The following is an 18,864-nucleotide window of genomic DNA, read 5'->3' as shown; positions in this document are numbered from 1 at the left end:
GATCAACGATGGTGTTTTAGTTCATTGTATGGTCATCTATGTGGACCCATATGTGCCATATCAAAGATTTTCTTAGCTGAGTCAGGAGTGTAAGAGTAGTATAAGGTGCAGAATATTCACAAAGTTGTAGCTAAACGTAAATAGCCACCCAGAGAATGTAACTAGTTTATCTGTAGGTTTGCGTTTATGATGTGAAAGCAAATGGCAGATTTTTAAAACCAGATTCTAATGTTGACTGTGTTTGTTACCCTGCCGCCAACACACATGTGCGCGCACACGTACATGGAGTTTGCTCATGTTTATGCATGTGGGAAGAACAGTGATTTCTAAGGATGTGTTTCTAATTACCATCCTCTTTTTCCAAAACTGAATGTTGGCATCAATGGCTTTTAAGTATACTATTCAGTACTGTTCTACTTTATCAGATAATTTCCTCAGGCATAGGGAGACACTATCAAAACTGTGATGTTAGGTACATAGTTGAAAAGTGGAAAATACAAGCCCTTTAAAGAAGAAAAAAACCTTTATGGGGTAAGTAGCCATGTTCCTTTTTAAGAAGGGTGAAACATTTTGTAAATTAAATCTGTATGTCAGAATGCCTAAGTAATTCTGTCATCATTTTTTAGTTTTGAACAGCTAAATTATCTTCTGTGGATAAAGGATTGGCTTTAAATAGAAAGTTCAAGGATTCCTGCCAGAAGTCTCAATATTTCCGTCACAGGAGAGGACATTTTAAAATTCAGACTTTTGAAATGACTCTAGAGTTTGTGAATGAATATTATATTACGCAAAGTAGTTGCTGCACTTATTTGTTCAAGTTAATATTAATTGAAATAGGAGTTTACTTAGGTAATTGTAACGGGCATGTGCAAACATAGGAATCACTTATTTCACAAAAGATTTTTCTTTTCTAAATATACTTGACGTAAACATCAAACTTTACTTACCTCAGTATAAACCGTCACTGCATTCTACCTGTGTCACAACACAATGCTGCTTACACCTGCAAATACAGGTCTGTGGTGCTTGTTGGAAGCCTGAACATCCTGGGGCTCTCTGGACACCAGCTGAGCACTGGAACAACTAATTGATACCTTGCAATTTAAAAAAAAAAAAATTACATGTTTCTAGTTTTGGAACTAAGGCAAAGGTGGTGTAAGAAAGTAAGGAACTTTATTAAACTTCCCAGTGGATAAAGAAAATAACTGTTTTCTAGGATGTAGCAGTTACTCGTGAAGGAAAAATAGAAAAATGTACATAACAAGATAGGTCATGGACAGAGTATTTATGTAAGAAAAGCATCTCTGAAAATTTGTGAATATTCTAATTGCGTTTTTAATTTTTTGCTTGTTTTAAGTTAAAAAAGGAAGAAAAAAAAAACCCACCACCAAAACCCACCACTTTTTACGCGGTTAGAAACCAGGCTGATTCCACAAAGTACTTGATGGGAGTTAAGGTGCATGCGAAGAGGTGACAACTCTGCGGTTTCATTATACACAGAAAGGTGTTTTCTGTAGCCCACCATTTAGATTTACACCATGGACATTCATTTCCTTACACTGCTGTAATTCTTGCCAAACTTCCCAAGATTCAGATTTGATCTTACATTAGTTTTTAAAATATGCAAGTCCTACTGTCGCTTCTCAGATGACTACAGTATGTGTGTGTGTAGGATTTCCTAATGTTGACTGTACTCTGATTATAAGTACCATCAGCATAATAATGATATTTCTGTCGGCAAATATTTCATCTGTTCTGTCGGAGCTGTGGTAGGTAAGAGTACCCTAATTAGAGCCAATCTGAGCAAATGTTATAGTTGTTGTTAAATTTGGTTAATTTCATGTGTTTCATAGTACTTAAAAGTGGTTTTGCTCTTCTGAGTACTTGGCAATCTGTGTTTGAATGGAAGTTTCAAACGTACGGGGCAAAAGCAATACAGTGAATCCTTTTTGCACTCATATTTTAAAATTAACTAGATTTTGGTCTGATAGGGACCCTTCAAAGAGAGAATGCTCTGTTGAATTCCCATGTAATTGGGAATCCCAGGGGAGTTTCTGAGTTTGGAAAAAATGTGCAATATATTTCAAAATAAATTGGGATGCTGATCCTCTAAGCCTGTAATACTTCCTGTGCCATTAAAACGTCTTTGATGTTAAACTTCTTTGACATCACGTTAATTCCCTTTGTTCCAAAAGGCATCTGCTGCGTAGTGTGTTTCTTGGGTTTCTTCACTGGGAACAACGCTCAGCAGTGACTGACTGTTTGCCCCTCGAGATCCCGGTCAGTGCTAGACAGTTGTTACACAAAGCAGTGAAGGAAATGGTGTTTCCAGCACAATGTGTCACCTTTCAAAGAAAGAAAACGGCGAAACTTAGCAATACTTGTAGGTCTTCCAGTAAACGGTCTCTCTCTTACATTAGGAATGTGTCAGAAAGGAATTTAACCGAGTCGTAAGTAATTTGAAACAATTTTAGAAAGAATGTAGGAAACATTTTGAAGTAATTTCTTGGATTTTTGTCAAAATGCTGTTGCTTCTGCCGTTCCCCTCAGCTGCCCACACAATGGCATCAGCTGGCCTGGTTGCCTTGGTACCTGCAGGCTGTGTGTGGTGGAGTTTGGCTGTTGAAACAGTGTGATTTGTCATGTGGAAGTACAAGCCATTAGCAGAGTGTTGTTTGGCTGGGAGTGCCTTGTGTGCTGCATTGAGTAAGTTCCTGTTTTGTGGCATTCATCAGTGAACGTTAATATTATTTACTGTTTCTACTAGTTGTTACGCTAAGGTCAGGTTTGCTGTGTGGAGTGATGGTAGAAATTTCCAGGGCTCTTCCCTTGTTCACAGAGAATTAATGACTCTTTGTGTCACCTGAATATGGCAGTGTGAGTTTGCCCAGCCAGGTTAGATCTCTGTTCTGCCTGTACTTAATAAGTGAAATGTGGTATTAAGGGAGAAAGGGAGAAGTTCAGCATTTCATCTGTTCTGTTGTCTTTCCCAGGCTTCATCTTCAGTCCTGACACATTCTGGAGTGAAAGTCTCCTTGTGCCAGACTCCCCACTACGCTTCAGTGTAGTGATTCTGGCTGACCTTTGCTATGATGCTGGAGTTTCGTATAAATATCTCGGGACTAAATTCACTTTGTTTTAAACTCTCTTCTTTGAAAAGTTGAGGTGGGACAGTGAATTAGAATTGTAATACAGTGAATAGACAGCGCATATGTATATATATACACACACAGTGAATAGACATTGTAAGACAGTGAATAGAATTGTAATAGCGGTAGCTGAGGCAATACCAGTTTGCCCTGTATCACTTCACCTTTAAGTCAGGGGTAATGAATTCAAGATTTAGTTGGTCTGCTTTTACTTTATTTCAGCAGTGGTCCTTTTGCTGAGAGTTGAAGCAAACAGAATAGCTATTCTGGGATCCCACTCTGAATAATCAGAGTCTTTATTTAACCTATCAAAGGGAAGAGTGAGAGGAGGCTTAGCTGACGATCCACGCTAACTCTATGAGAAGAAAGCATAGGTCATCTTTCTGCCTTGCAGATGGGCAGCAGCAGCAGTGTTTGAGAACTTCAGTTCAGCACTGAAATAAAGAATGCATTCTGACAGTGATGAACCATTCGAAAAAGACACCATTGGCAAAGTCTCCATCTCCTGGTGTTTTTCAGACCAGATGTTTTTCTGTTTGAAATGACTTTGTTAAACTCTTCAATTACTGAACTGACACAGAGATCTGCTGTTAGATGGATAAGTGAACATTCAAGTTGGGGTCTAATCTCTGAACTCATTATTGGAAATTCTCATTTACATCTAAGAAGTTGTTAGAATAATGTGTGACGTTGCAGTATCTGTACTCCTGTAAATAATTGTAAAACTACAAAAAATACAAAAAATTGTAAAATAAAAAAAAAAATTGAAAGGAATTATAAAACTGAGAGTGGGCTTAGGCCCATCAGTGTCTGGTTTTCAGATTGCTCATTCAGCCTTCTCTTACCCTGGGGCTTCCTGTCTAATGCTCACTGATGAGGCTGCAGCCATTCCCGTCTGTGTGGTCAGGAAAGCAGTCAGAGGAAGACTTACAGCTTGCTTCTGTCTGATGGATGTTCTGGAGTATCTGTTTGGTTTATTTGTATGTGCCGAATCTGACTTCTTGTTATTTGAGACTTGAACCTTTTCCCTTGTTACGTAAAACCACCACAAAAGCTATTTCGGGGTTCTTGACATGCTGGTGATTCGGAGGGATACTGTTAGACCTTCTCCAGTGCAAGCATGTAGGTGTAAGAGGGCAAAAGTGTTGCTAGGATCAATCTTTTGGAGGCGCTTCAGTGTAGGTTTAGATTTACTAGTCGTTTTCTTTTAGTGCATAGAAACTCATCAATAAGCAAATGTATATTTCCAACATATGCTATGGAGCTGTAGATTTGTTTATCATACGGAATATTTCTATGAATATTTTTGCACGTTCGAAAAAGATTGAGTCACACTTCACTTATGTACAAGAAATCTTTGCTCTCCCTTGTCTTGCTGCTCCTTTGTAACTACTGTTCAAATCTACTCTCTTCTGTTACTAATCCTTCAAAAGTGAGAGGTCTTCAAAGCAGAGATGATCTTACTGGTTTGTAGGAATGATATGGGTTACGGATGCACAGCTTATATGTGCTTAAGATTGGTGTAAAAATAATTTGATTTTGATAACACTCCATGGTATAGAAATAGGTATATATTTTCATTTTCTAAAATAGATTTTAAGACATCATTCACAATTAATTGCTTTGCTGTCATTTTTATGACATAATAGTCATGATATTTCTTCCACCCCATGCTTAAACAAATTTCTCTCTCTATGGAGACAGAGCACATGCCACAGAAGTAATAAAAATTATAAGCCCTGTAGCGTAAAGTAAATCTAAAACAAGCCAGGACAGAAATATTTTTACATATAACCTAAGTTTAAATTTAGTGTAGTGGATTGAGCCCTTACTTAGCCTTTAATAAAACAGGATTCTAGGGTATTTATATCTAAAATAAAGAAATAAAACTAATTTCATTCCTCCTGTCCTTATGTACGACAGTGAGAGAACAAGACCTTTGTGTTGTAAAGGGAAAGAACATTTAAATTGCAGTCTTGAGAGGAATGGCTTGAAGGGATGTGTTACAGGCTGAGGACTCCCCTTCAGGTCAGTGCAGTAGAGGGTAGGCTGGAAGGTGAGTCAGAGTATTAACCAGACACAGATGTGAAACTCAGCAGTGTACAGGTGTGCTGGTTTTGGCTGGGCTACAGTGGTGCTTAGTTGCCAGCTGGGGTTAAACCATGACAACAGGCTAAAAATTATTTCCATGGATTTTAATGAAGCTCCACTAGGGATGAATTTAAACCATTACAAAGAAGCGTTGATCTGGCATTTTACAGCTAGGATCATGTTTCTTATGCTGAATGCCAATGTTCACTTCTCAAATGTCAGAGTTGTTTAATTACTTTATTTCACCTTTTAATTTTTGAAAGTATTTAAAGTGTTGCCAAGGGGCGTTCAAGTGGAAAGGACAAGTCAGGTTTGTGTTCATTCTGTTTTCTTTTGTTTGTATTGAAGTAATGCCTGCGTACAGTTGTCATATCTTACTATACCTTAAGTATACATACACTGGGTAAATATTATACAGTCCATATATCATACATCACAAGAGGATGAGGGGCTTATAGTTGCATATTAAGAGGTGCTTGCAGGCTAAATCTAATGGTCAGGAGGAGCCTGGGAAGTCTGGAGACACCCTTGGTCAAAGTGATAGGTAGCATTATCACTGGCTCTGACAGTTTCTGCAATCAGGACTGTGGGAGGCAGCATTTTATTTGATTTTTATGAGCTCTTTTCTGACCTTTGCAGGCAGTTGAGCAAAATACGAATGTTCACACAAACCACTTTTTGTTTCAACAGCACTGAAGGAAAATAACAAGAAGCATTAACTATCATGTTTTAGATCAAATGCAGGACAGATTTATTGAGGGAGGTGCAGGGAAACGGTAGCTTCCTTTTCCCTTTAACCTCACTCAGGATAGGATGTGCCCACTGTCATACAAGATGTCCCTTCTGTCCACCCATGGCTGTGGGAGCTCTGAATTTAAGCAGTGATAAGTTGTATTTGACATAAGTTAGAATACATGGAAATTAAAAATATGCATACTTTGATTTTGTCCTTGACTTTTCAAGGGTTTGTTTTGGTGTAGATCTATTTACTGTAGCTTCCGGGTGGCAGCTAACAAGGGATTTGGTCAGCAGACAATTTCCAGCTCTGCACAGCTTACTAGTTGGGCATAGGGACAATGTGGCTTTTAAGGTGGATTAAACACAGGAGTTCAGTCACACCAATCAAACTTAATGGTTCAGGATCATCTTTAGATACAATGAGTGCTGAGACAGAGAAAAAAATGCCAATATCAGGTATTTCTAAGACCACACAGCTGACTCCTTTTAGAAGGCTTTTGGTCATTCTGTGCAGGTCATCCACAGCAGTCAGCTGTTAGAGCTTTATCTCTGCTCTTCTCTATTCCAGAGTCTGTTCTCTTTTCAGTATCTGCTCACTCGTAGCAGCACATGTCCACTTTGCATTCTTCCTACTTGGAAATCTATGCCTGTTCAAGATAGAAAGCTTAAAAAAGTATCATCCAGGCTTAGATATTAGAAAATTCTTCAAGCATGTTAGACCTGGGTTCTGGGATATATAGTTTTGATTATTTATTTATTTACTTATAAGAATAATTTTAGAAGCACTCAAAAATAATTTGAAAAACATTTCTGTGATCCAGGAAAGGGGCTGTACTGACTAATCTTAAGGATAGCCTTCTCCTCCTCTCGTACCAGAGGTATGGGACTGTAATGCGTTTCAGTGGAGTTCATCTCTTTCAGTATGGCAAAATAACAAGAACCTTAAGTCCATTATGAAGAAATACAATTTTACTAGTTGTGCCAAGTTTTAGAGATGATAAATATTTTTTAATAGGCTGATGTGCATGGAAACATCAAACCAGCAATGACCAATGAAATCTCCAACCCTAATATATTTTGTGATTGAATCTTCAATACTGGATTTTTACTAGAGGCAATTTTGTATTTTGCTTACTAAAAATATCTGAGGGATTTGATGTGATCTGTGTAGCAGAACAGTATATAAATTTCCTAAAGGCCTGGGGATAGTCTTCTGCTGATGCTGCTGTTAGGTAATATGCATGAAGGCGCATCTGCCATGGTTTTTTCCCTGGCCCATGACTCTAGTGCTGCAGGGATGGAATAACAGTGTTTCTTAGCACAGCTAAAAAAACATGTAGGCAAGGAGACTGTTGGTGGTGTGGAGGGACAGGGACACATCTGCAAGGTGTCCAGTCGCACAGCGCTCCTGCGATCAGCTTGGTACCAGAGCCATTGCTTCAGGCGGGTTTGGTGATCTCTTCCACGCTGCTGGGTTTGTCTTGGTGCACAGGGGCAGAAGGGTTCATGCAGGGCTCCCCTGTGTTTGTACTGCTCCTGAGATGTTACTGAGACTTTGGCCTCGTGCTTGGGACTCCTGCGTGTCCTGCAGCCAGAGCAGAATTAGGTAAGCCCTTGATTCAGGGATGTTTTAGCTGTAAGTACAGAAAGGACAGCAGGATATGGCCCCAAGTAATGTGCGGTGATTGCAGGAGTGACCTGTTTCCATCCAGTCTCAGTTTTAATTATACGGCTTCTTTGTTCTCAAGTCGCTTGCCTTGTGGCAGGAGCATAAGGCTCTGTTTCCTCCCTAGTGCTGATGAGGCAGGGCAGGCTCTCTGTGACTTCTTACCCTGCTTCATTTTCTGCCCATTTCTATCCTTCATTTACAGATGGGAATTTTGGAGGGAAGAGCTTAAAGCGTGGGTGCCCCGTCCTTCCTCCTTTCGGTGTGGCAGCCCTCCTTTCCTCCTCTGCGGAGGAGCACCCGCTCTCTGCCTGGTGCTTGCCATGACGGGTTCTTCCTTTTCGCACTGCAACAATTCTTCAGTTCAAAGTCTGGGCTGCGAGGTGGTAGCTGACCTCTGGCTCCAGCTGTAGGTGGCCAGTGGGACAGGCTGCAGGGCCAGCTGCTGCTGGCAGGGCTCCTTGAGGGGCGTCCTGGGCAGGGAGGGGGTGGATTCCAGTGCGGATGCTGGACTTTCAGGTGCCTCAGTTTCCTCTGTAATTAGATTAATTTTACCCTTAGGGCCTCTGTCTGCCTCGTCCCTCTGAAGGTAAAAAGTAATATTTGTACCTGCCCCTGGTGTGTTTTGGGGAAAAACAGACAGCAGAGGAAAATTAAGTGATTACTTTGGCATGGAGACCAACAGTTCTTTTTGCTTGAGCAGTCCTCTCTTTGCTGTAAGATTTCTTTGGCTTTAGTAGAATAGTATTTATTACAATTACATTTAAATGGGCCATGTGGTATTTGGAATGGAAGTGGGCACACTGTGCTGCAGGGATGGAAACATATGGCAGCGTTCCCTGGGTGGTAAATCTCTGTCACAGCTCGGGACTAGAGGATTCATCTGAGACTCTGGCTATTGAGATTTGGGGAATGTGTGACTTAATCCTGTAAGCAATTTTGTAAGCAATTTGACCCACAGTGGGGCCAAGCTTGCCTCCCCAATAACTATATTTATTAGTTGTACACAGATTGATCATTCTACCTTGATGCAGAGCTGTAATTACAGTGTTGGTAGTTTTGGAGAGCAATGCATGTGGGGTTTTTTTGCAGGTAATAAAATGGAAAATCCAATTTGCAATTGCAAAGCGAGCCCCTGAGTGATACATGATCTTCATAGTGGCTCCGGTCAGAGGGTTACGGCTAATCACGGCGCTGGCTTGCTTCCCCGGTGGCCCGTGCCTGAAAACTGAATAGCGAGCAGCGTGAGCCTGCGCCGTGAGCCAGCATGGATTTAGACACACTGGCTTCTAGCTTATTAGGTCCTCTTTGTCACAGTACTTAATCCTGCTTCCTGATCCTTGTTAGAACAGGGCTGCCGAGTCTCTTAATAAAGGAGATGGGCGCGAGGCTGCTAACGAGGCACAGTGGAGCGTGAGGCAGCGAGGGCAATTGCCGCCTGACTGACAGAGGGGCGAAGGCGCCCTGCCTGTTGTTATCTCAGAGCGGGCCTCAGACAGCTGACAGATGAGCTCGCTAAGGTAATGGTAACTTGTTGATAGGCTGATATGACATGCATGACATCCTTTCACACGGTATAATGGTCTGTCTTTACTCTAATTGTGTTAACCCTTTTTACGGAGGGGAACAGGTCGAGGATTAGCTGTAATGCAGAACACGCACTGAAACGGCCAGCGAGCACCAGGCTTGCAGCAGCTCCCGTTGCATGCGTGTGTGTTCATGCTACTTACATGAGTGCCTTTAATTTTGGAATGCTAGCACGTCAGGTTGACTACAGATTTCTCTGACAGCTTGGTTCAGCCAGTCTTCAAAACCTTGTAAATTTTTTTTGGTTTTGTTTCCCATGGTTAAAGATTTTTTTTTAATTATTATTTATTTATTACTTTACATTTATGGAAGGAGGGTAGACCTTTCTTCATCGTAAAATTCACAAAAATAAATTTAAAATGGTAGCACAGATTTCTTATTTTAATTTATGGAACACAAGAAAATATTTCAATGGCCAGACCTTCCTGGAATTCAGCCTGTTGTATCCATAGCCAATGAGGAGTTTCAGTAGAGCATGTACTGTTTTGGTTTTGACTGGTAAACGTTCACAAAAGGAACAAACAAACAAAAAAACCTCAAGCAAGCCCCTAATAGGTCTCTTAAGTCTTCCTGTCAACAAAATAGGTAAAACTGTCATGTTGCAAGAATGACGTTTTCGTTTTTCTCGGTATAGAGAACTACAACCACAGATTGGCGGTAGGATCTCAGTATAAACACCACGTTGGGCACTGGGAAGGCAAAAATCCTGTTGGGCTTCGCTTGTTGACGTGCTTGGAGCAGTGATTGAGAAATGCTTTGCAATGCCTAAGCTTCAGCAGAGCAAACTCCTACCTCCTTTCATTCCTGCAAGCTGTGGTGGAGAGGGCCCAGCAGCTATGCGCTATTAAGCCCTGCTTTAAACTAATTTGATGAATAAATATTATATGCAGTGGGCTGAGTTCAATCCTGCTGTGCAATAGGTAGCAGCACTGAAATGAATAGGGTGGAACTGCATCCATCGTGGTGGGGACTGCTATGTCCTCCTATTCCTCAATGCTAAGACTGAAATATTTGCTTTTATTATGGTTGTACTCTCTGAAATGAATGAAAAGTTTTATATTCACAGCAAGATATTTCTTTCAAATTTTTCGTATTTCAGATTTTTTTTCATGTGCTGTTTTGTTTAATCCCTTTCAGGTAATTTGGATTTGACTGGTCAAAAGCAAGTCTTCAAGGCAGAGAACAATCCTTGGGTTACCCCTATTGCTGACCAATTCCAGCTGGGAGTATCTCATGTTTTTGAATACATTCGTTCAGAAACATATAAATAGTAAGTATTACATGTTGCTTATATACTGTAGCTGTGTTGGGTTTTTTTCCTGTAGTGTGTTTGGCAAAGTGTTATCAGCTATACCCTTCTTTCATAATCCATGCAGTAGCTTGGTATTCAGGGTATTAAGGAATTTTAGGAACAAGAAGGTAAATAAACGTGATTCAGACATGTTAGGAAAGCACAAAGACTGTTTGATGTTGTCCTGCATTTGTTGTTCATTTCCAAGAGCTATTAAGTAACAAGAGAGATGTAAATGAGCAAGCATTGCAAGCTTTTGAGAAGTATTAATTTTAAGTATGTACAGTAAGGTTTTATAGATTTAAATAGATATTTGTTAATGATTTTGGATGCAAGTTGTTACGTTTTGAAAGAGATGTCCAGAATTTAAACCTGTTTTGATCTGAACTGGTTTACACAAGTCTACAACCCTGGTAATTCGAATACTGATACTAGTGCTTTCTTCAACAGTATAAGTGGAAAAAAATAAACCTCATGCTGGGATTTCTCCATTTTAATTCAAAATTCTATGTACAAATGCTAAGCATTTGTTAAGGAAATAATGTCTTTAATCATTCCCTGAATTGAAATATTTCTTTTCAATAAAAATCTCCATGTTACCAGTCCACAGTAATACTTCAGATGGGAAGTTATTTTTACGTCTTTCACAACAACCTTGATGCCGTCTTCTAGAAGCAGTAGGTAGTATGACACACAATACAGCCTCTAGGTTGGAAAATTAGTTTTTACATTTCCCCTTTATTTAAAAAATATATTTTAATAATTTAGAAGCTTTTCTGACTTTTTTTTTTATATGGTGGCTGTCTAAACTCAGTTACGAAAGGAGAGTACTCACAAGTAAAGGTTTTGGGATTCCAATTAAGTAACCAAGATGTAAATTTCTGTATCAAACTAAATGATCCAGCAACGGCTTTTGTAGGCTGTTCTTCATTTACAGAATTTAAGTGAAAAGGATCACAGATGGGAGAGTGGTTACAAAAATTGCGTGTCTCAGAAGTGTCCTGATATTTATGCTATAATATGTGTTCTCAAGATAGATTTATTCATAGATTTAAGTAGGCTGCAACACCCGTCTTCTAGTAGTACTCTGTACTACAGACATGGTGTAGGGAAGCAGCTGTCTGTCGCCTTAGACCATCCCTTCCCCACAGTCCATTGTGTAGCTGCATTTAGGTTTCTTTATAATGTTTTGTAAATTTTTTTTATTGCCAATTTTATATTTCTGTTTGACCAATGTAGATCAGGGACCCCCATGCAGTTCTCACAGGGACAGCTCTGGGCATCAGGAGGACACTAAAGTTTAATTCATCACTTGCCTCAACTATTGCTCTTTGTTTTAAATTAGCCATATGATGTTTGCTGTCTTGTTATTTGCTGACACTGTTAGCAAGACGGTGTTGTTGGCTAATGGGCTGATTTTGATTTTGTCCACAGTAAATATTTGAAGCCTGTATAGTTAACAGTGTAAGCAAAATCAGACTACCTGTTAATAGGGGGAAAAATAAAGAATCTTTCCATGGCTCACTCCTGGCTTCTATTTTGATCTTAGAATCTTATTCAGTTAAAATGTCGTGATTTTCAAAGTTTAGTGATGGAAACCAAATACATGCAGATGTTAATAATTATATGGCATGTATTCATTTTCAGCACATAACTGTTTTATATTTAAACCATAAATTAAAAATATCTGTATAATTTCATTAGAATCCCAGTAGCAACTTGTTTTGATTCTTGATGGAACTTGTTTCACATGCTATAAAGAGAGTTTGTGAATTTTCTTGCTGAAAAAAGATTGTCCTTTTTATTTCCGGTTACCTCTAAATATGTGATCTGAGAATTACTTGGATGCCACCTGCTACAGTCTTTTTTCTGTTTGCATTTGATTTTAGGTGTTAAAACTCATAAGCAATGGCATAATCTAGGTTACTGGTCTAGTAGCATTTTTTGCACAAAAGCAAATAAGCTGTGAACACAGAGAGAATGAAAACTTTATGTGATGAAATTTTGATCTTTTCCTGCTAACGACTGTACACCTTCTTCAACTTCCTTTTTCTTTCAGAGCCTACGTCCTGCTATTGTGTCTTTTTCCTCATTAAGCAAATCACAAGCTTGAGATATGAATGTCATGAGTTTCTCTGTAGATATCTAACTAAGCAAAATTGAGCTCTTGGGGGTTTTTTGGATCATTCCGCCAAAAGAAAAATTTCAAAATCAACTTGCGACATGTAATAGACCCAGACAGCTTAACTTTTACTCTGAGACCAAGCAGTAGAGTTAAATGGATGATTGGATGGAATGGTGTTTAGATAACCTCACTTGCAACACTGAGAGGAGAGAACAGCTCACATACATTAGCAGCTGACAATCAGATCAGTAAGTTTACTTTCAGGTACTTTCATAAACCAGGAAATATACATCTATGTGGTAGATGGATTGTGAGCTCCAGAGATGGTAATCGGCTCCCTATGCCCATTGCTTTTGCTGGCTGATTGGAAATATTGATTTTACTTTGTTTACAAGCCTAACATTGTCTATACTAGCTGAGACAGAGGGTATGCTCATACAATCACAAGTGCCAAGTTTCAGGGGCTTAGCAAGTTATGTTTCACTAAGTGATTTATGCTAATACGTTTTATTTTATGTTTGCAATGACTAGAACATCATATTTACTCAGTTTTTATCTTAGCCAGAAAGTCGTAATTCACTAAGTCTTGGCAATGCATGCACTTAGAGTCACATTACGAAACCTTGAGGTTTCTACTGATGGCTGGCACAAGCCATAACTGCATGCTATGACTAGAGATTTCCATTCAGGTTCTGTGAGGTTGCACTTGTGGAGCAACTACCAAATAGATCACCAACCTCTTCTTTCCTCCGTGAAATGGACTGGCTGTTTCAGGCATATTTAGTGAAAAAATTACACTCCATTTTTAGCCTTGTCTTAGGATATTCATGCTGTAGTGATTAATTGGTAAGTAGGGATGACACCTATGAGGGATGATTACGTCTAAAGATAAAATGTCATTTGTCTCACATACTTTTACATTTCAACGCTCCTGTTTTACATGGTATTGAAGCAGCAAGTATAAAACTGGAATTGCACTTCACTTCACAAGCATGTTAACCAGTAGGACCCTCAGATTCAACTCTTCTTACTTTGTAGCCTCTTTCATTTCCTTTAATTTCCTCACCCTTCATGAGAAATGATGCTGGGTGATTTTTTTCAACCCTCATTTTTCAAGGCAGATTCATGATGACAAAAAGATGGGCCGTATATTGTGGCAAAAAATGTGTGTGGAGGGGCTCTTAATTCTTAACAGGAAATTCAGCAGCTCTTGGCACTTTGCTAGCTTTTGTTGGCTAAAATACGCCCACTGCACGTATCATCCTGTGACGGCATCCTTTGGAAATAGGTCAGTTTGCCAAGTATATAATGATTCTTAATTTCTGACTGCCGTACTGACATTCTGAAAGTTAAGTTAGTAAGCTGAATTTTGGCTTTGATTCTATATATACTCAGAAGGTGCCATTAAACTCCCCATGTGGTGTCATGATAGTGTTGAAAAGCAGTTGAAGAACTTGCTCAAACAGTAAAGGGTAATGGCAACCTCATCTCCTCAAAGGGCTTAACTAAATGTTTTATTTTTTTTATTCATGCCTTTAGTCAACTTTCAAAGTGACCTTTATGTTGTAAGCATATTCTCAGAGGATCTTCTCTGTCTGGGGTACTGACAAAGAGATGATGGATTGTATGATTTAGTGGCTACAATGTACTTAGACAAGTGCAGACAGACATGAACGTTTGAAAGAAAACAGTGAATTAAGCACCTATGAAAAACAGAAATCCTGTGATGCTCGTCAGGATCAGTGCAAGACAATTAGTGATTTGATTAAGATGAGGTAAAGCTGAGAGGTGCAATCGGTACCAGTGGGTGGGTTTGGTTGCTGACATTTACAGCAAACTTAATCCAGAAAGCTGCTCTTTGGGTACATTTCTGGCATTAATCATGTGCTCTTGATCAATCTTCATGTGAAACTTGCTCTTTGCCTGTTTGTTCTTGTAACAGAAAGGGTAGTGATTTTGCTTTTATCACAGTGGAGTCTGTTGCAGTCATCGTCAACTGATAGTATATCTCAGCTAAAACAAAATAATTTGCTAGGTCCTTAGTGGTCAGAGTAGCATTCAGACTTCTAGCATTTTTAAGCTGCCATTTAAACCGGCCATCACCTTTTAACACTTTATTTAATGATTGTTGTCTCATGCTTTGACCTCCTTATTCCAGTGAGGCAGAATTATGATGGAGCAGTTACCATTTGTTAAGTTTCTAGAAAGCAGGTTTTCCCCATGAGGCAGTCGATTTGGAGTCAAGAGTCTCACCAAGATGTTTTGTGAAAGAAAGTAAGTTGCACTTTTCACATTTCCATCAGGAAAGGTGGTAAAAGAGCAAGCCATTTTAAAGACTGACACATTAACTCTTAGCAGAGGAAATGGTTTGATAAATGCTATGCTGAGCATATATCGCTTGGCAGCATTGGAACGTAGGTTTTCCCTATGCTGCTCTGTGCTAAGCATTGTAATTGAAAACCTCATTTCATCGGCAGTGACAGTCTGGAAAAATCCACTCTTGATTCAGTCATCTATTTAGAGACAATCTCCCCACCTTTCTTCTTGAGAATGAATTGTTGAACTGGACCCCCACTATTATGTAGCAGCTGCTTCCAGGGCAGCAGACACAGGTCATGAAGTAAGAGATTCTTCTTCTGAGTTATATTAATGAAGAGTATTTTAGCATTTCTTTTTTACAAGTAGAGGAGACTGGCAAGATACTCAGAATAATGCATTAGAAGACAAAGAGTATCTTGAAATAACTCCTGTTCTTATTCCACAGTTGTTAAGCTTATTCAGTTTCATCTGTGTGATTGGTGCTATCCAAGATGTAAAGAAGAGGATCAGTAAAGCCACCTATCACAGAGTGGAAAAGAGGCCAAACAAGTGAAAGATCCATGTGTTGGTGGTGGGGAAGCATACTGGGGAAGTGGGACTTGCCAGCAGTTGAGATGGAGGCACCAGCAGGTTGAAGTGAGATTGTCCTGGAACAGTGTTACTTGGGCAGCACGGTCTTAGACCTGAAGAATTTAATTTTTTTGTATGTTAGCACAAAAAGTAGGAGTATTTAAGTGACGTTTCCTGATGACACAAAGCTAGCCGCACAGAAGACAATCAGCACACCACACAAGAAGAATTCGCAAATGAAGAAGAGGACTCAGGTGTATTAGTTACAGGTTTTCTGTGAGCCACCGGTGTGATATGCTGCAGTAAGGGGAAGAGAAAGAGAAACCACGGTCTCCAGAGCTGCGTTAAGAGAGTGGGAATTTTCCAGTACAGAAAAGGAAGTATTGTGCAGTTTTGGTCGTCACGTTCATGAAAGATGAATTCAGACAGGAACAGGCAAAGTGAGGAAGGATAATAGGATGATAATAGGAATGAAGAGCCAAGAGGAGATTTAAAAGGTATTTGGTTCATTCAGCAAAGCGAAGACTGATAACAGAGATCGTTGGTGTCATTGGGATGTAGAGGGGGAAGAAGAGACTTCATTTAAAGCATGAAAAAAATGGTGGACATAAGAACAAATATAAATAAACTGTTCAACTGTGTATTTGAAGGAAGGTCTCTAATTATTAAGGGAGCAAGGTGATAACCTTCTGATAGAAATAGCCTTCTGACAGAAGCAATGAAGTCCAATATCTTGTTTGTTTCAGTGAGCGCTGATCAATTTGAGCAGGAGTCTATGACGTGATTGCTTGTGGCAGAGGATGGCATGTCTGTGATGCAGGCAGACCTTTGTGCTTCTGTATTCATGTCTTCTGATATTTGAGTGAAAAACTCAGATGACCCCCGCCCCCATATATTAAGATAACTGCACAGTGCGATTGACACTAAGGGAGACAAAGCTCTGTTGTCTGTTAATATAAATGAGGCAAAAGATTATTTTGCATATCTCTATGTTTAATAACTCGTTTAAATGAACGTGTGTGGCAGTTTTGGGCAATAGTTTAAAATGACAAAAAATTTTTACTAACCTAGTAATTACTGGTTACTATATAAATTATATATTCATTAGGAAAAATTAATTTGGGGTTATAAAAATCTTCATCATATTCCTTTCTCCACTTAGGCTGACGACATACATAGAGAGAATGCTTCTCTCTGGCAGTCTCTAAGTAAAATTAAATAACTTCTTGTATTATCCAGTCATTATCTTATCTTGTAACAATACCAAAAAGAACAGAATTGAGCACAGTATGATCTCAGGAGTAATTTCTAATGGTGAGACTAGAATGTAAGTGCTCTGGAGGCTCTGGGTGAAATAAAGACCGTAGAGAGGAACGCAGACCAATTGCTTTAACCATCTAACGTTGATTTGATTCCAAGGAGTACGGTTAGATGCCTCAGCTGTTTGTATGATGCACAGAGGTCAATGAAGATTTAAAGAACTTGGATAGTGTGATTCTACCCTGCCTTGCTAAGAAAAATAGGCCATAATAAATGCTACTTTCCTTCTTTATTTTTCTTTTCTTTTGTCACCCGTATTCTTTGGTAATTTGTGGAATAGAAGGCTTCATGCATTAGTTTTCTCTTAGGTTCAGCTCCACAAATACTTATACTTCTAGAACAGGTATTCTCATTGTTCCTAGAGGGATTGCGCTTGTGCGTGTGCTCATAGGATGAACTTTCAGTAAGTACGACTTTACCCTTCTCATTTGCACAGTGTGGTTCTCCTGGGCCCTGTACAAGAAATAAGATGGCGTATGTGTCCAACAGTCCATTGCTGGAGTTCACTTCTATGTTTCAGTGACTTTTTATCCTGGCACCTTTACCATTTGGCCCCTGACGTGGCTGCATCATCTGTGCCAGTGGTAGCTGTGACCTCATGTATTTTAGGGTGGTTTCAAAGACTGGGTAAAGGTAGTGAAAAAGAGATGACCTCAGTGATCTACTTTAGGTGGGATTCTCCGAGATGCTGCATTTCCTGTGAAGATGAACTCATGGCAAATTAAACTTCCCTCAAAGGATGGTAGGAAACAAGATCCATTGTAGCTAAGAAATAAACACGTGTTAGCAACCCTAGTTCACACATTTTGATCACGTACCAGTAAAAAATTTTAATTAACCAATAAAAGTCTTTTATCAACCTGATGCGGGGAAATATAAAAATGTCACTTACGTTTGGTTCTGTTGTATCAAAGGCATCATACTGTATATTTTATATGAAAATACTGATTCGTATTCCAACCAAATGTTGTATTTATTGGCTGTATTTTAAAAATTGATAAATATATTAGTACATTATTTCCAACAAAGACAATAGATGACTCAGAGTCCTGACATCTTTAGACAACATTTACATGCAAATCTGTAACTCTTCCCTAAAGAAGAGCAAACTGGAACCCATGTTGAAAGATAAACAAGAAAAACAGTATCTCTGTATTTTTGTGTTTATATATTACTAAGATGGATATGTAATAAAAACAAAGCTATCACTGATCTATCTGACAGATACAGATACTGCACATATAAATATTGGTCTAACTACTGATATTACCATTCCTTTTGATGTGAACTTTCATACAAAGTTTAGAATATTATGCAGTAATCCATTTACCATGTCAAGGATGATAACCCAGGGCTTAAGTCACTGGGGCGGATGTCTAGGGCTGTGTTAGAAGCAGAATTGGAATGAAGAAGTGAGGAAGGTGCAGAAGCTGAGGACTTGATGAAGCCAAAAGTAGGGAAACAGAGACGGATACAGGATTTGAGTAAGGAAACAAGACAAAGTTGCATTTAACTATAAGGCAAGGCAAGAGCAGTAGCTGAGTTAAAAATCAGTGGTAATTGTGGTAATTATGGTAAAATTCAAAATGAGAAACAGCTAGGGATGTGTCAAAGAAAGCGGTTAGAAACAGAATTGAGGACCTGGCCTAGAGGGCAGGTTGGGGTCTGAGCAAGCAAGGTGTGAGATGTGCAGCTTCAGGCAAGTGGCACCCGGAGCAGGAAAAATGATAGGTGGGATTGAATAAAGTATGTGCAGTGGGGAAGAGGGCTGATCCAAAGCGGGATCTGTCTTGTTAGCTTCTTAGTCATTGGAGAGACTGGTTATGGCTCTCTGATTATGATAAATCTAGAAATTAAATGGGCCCTTTTCTGAACTATGATAGTCAGATTATTAGTGATGGTGAAGGAAGGGAAGTCATGTTTTGCTGTGCTTCTGTTCTGTGTTCAGTGCAAGCAGAATGGTCTTTTAGGAAGATGAGTTATTTCTTTGTCCCCTAAGTAGAAGCCT

At 39.3% G+C, this 18,864-nt stretch overlaps 1 protein-coding gene across 5 annotated transcripts in view; it reads left to right on the top strand.

The window, feature by feature from the left end:
* The window catches only part of RSU1 (Ras suppressor protein 1), a 107,200-nt gene that overhangs the window by 32,373 nt on the left and 55,963 nt on the right, over nt 1–18,864 (top strand). For all 5 annotated transcript variants that reach the window (XR_008464775.1, XM_054190945.1, XM_054190944.1 and 2 more), the window contains exon 8: nt 10,369–10,501. Coding sequence is in view for 4 of the 5 variants with exons in the window: in XM_054190945.1 (XP_054046920.1) it covers nt 10,369–10,501 (133 nt within the window). In the remaining variant the exon portion in view is untranslated. The remainder of the gene's footprint in view (nt 1–10,368; nt 10,502–18,864) is intronic.

Source organism: Rissa tridactyla, chromosome 2, assembly GCF_028500815.1.
Source record: "Rissa tridactyla isolate bRisTri1 chromosome 2, bRisTri1.patW.cur.20221130, whole genome shotgun sequence".
Classification (NCBI taxonomy): domain Eukaryota; kingdom Metazoa; phylum Chordata; class Aves; order Charadriiformes; family Laridae; genus Rissa; species Rissa tridactyla.
This window is presented reverse-complemented; position numbering and strand designations above follow the sequence as displayed.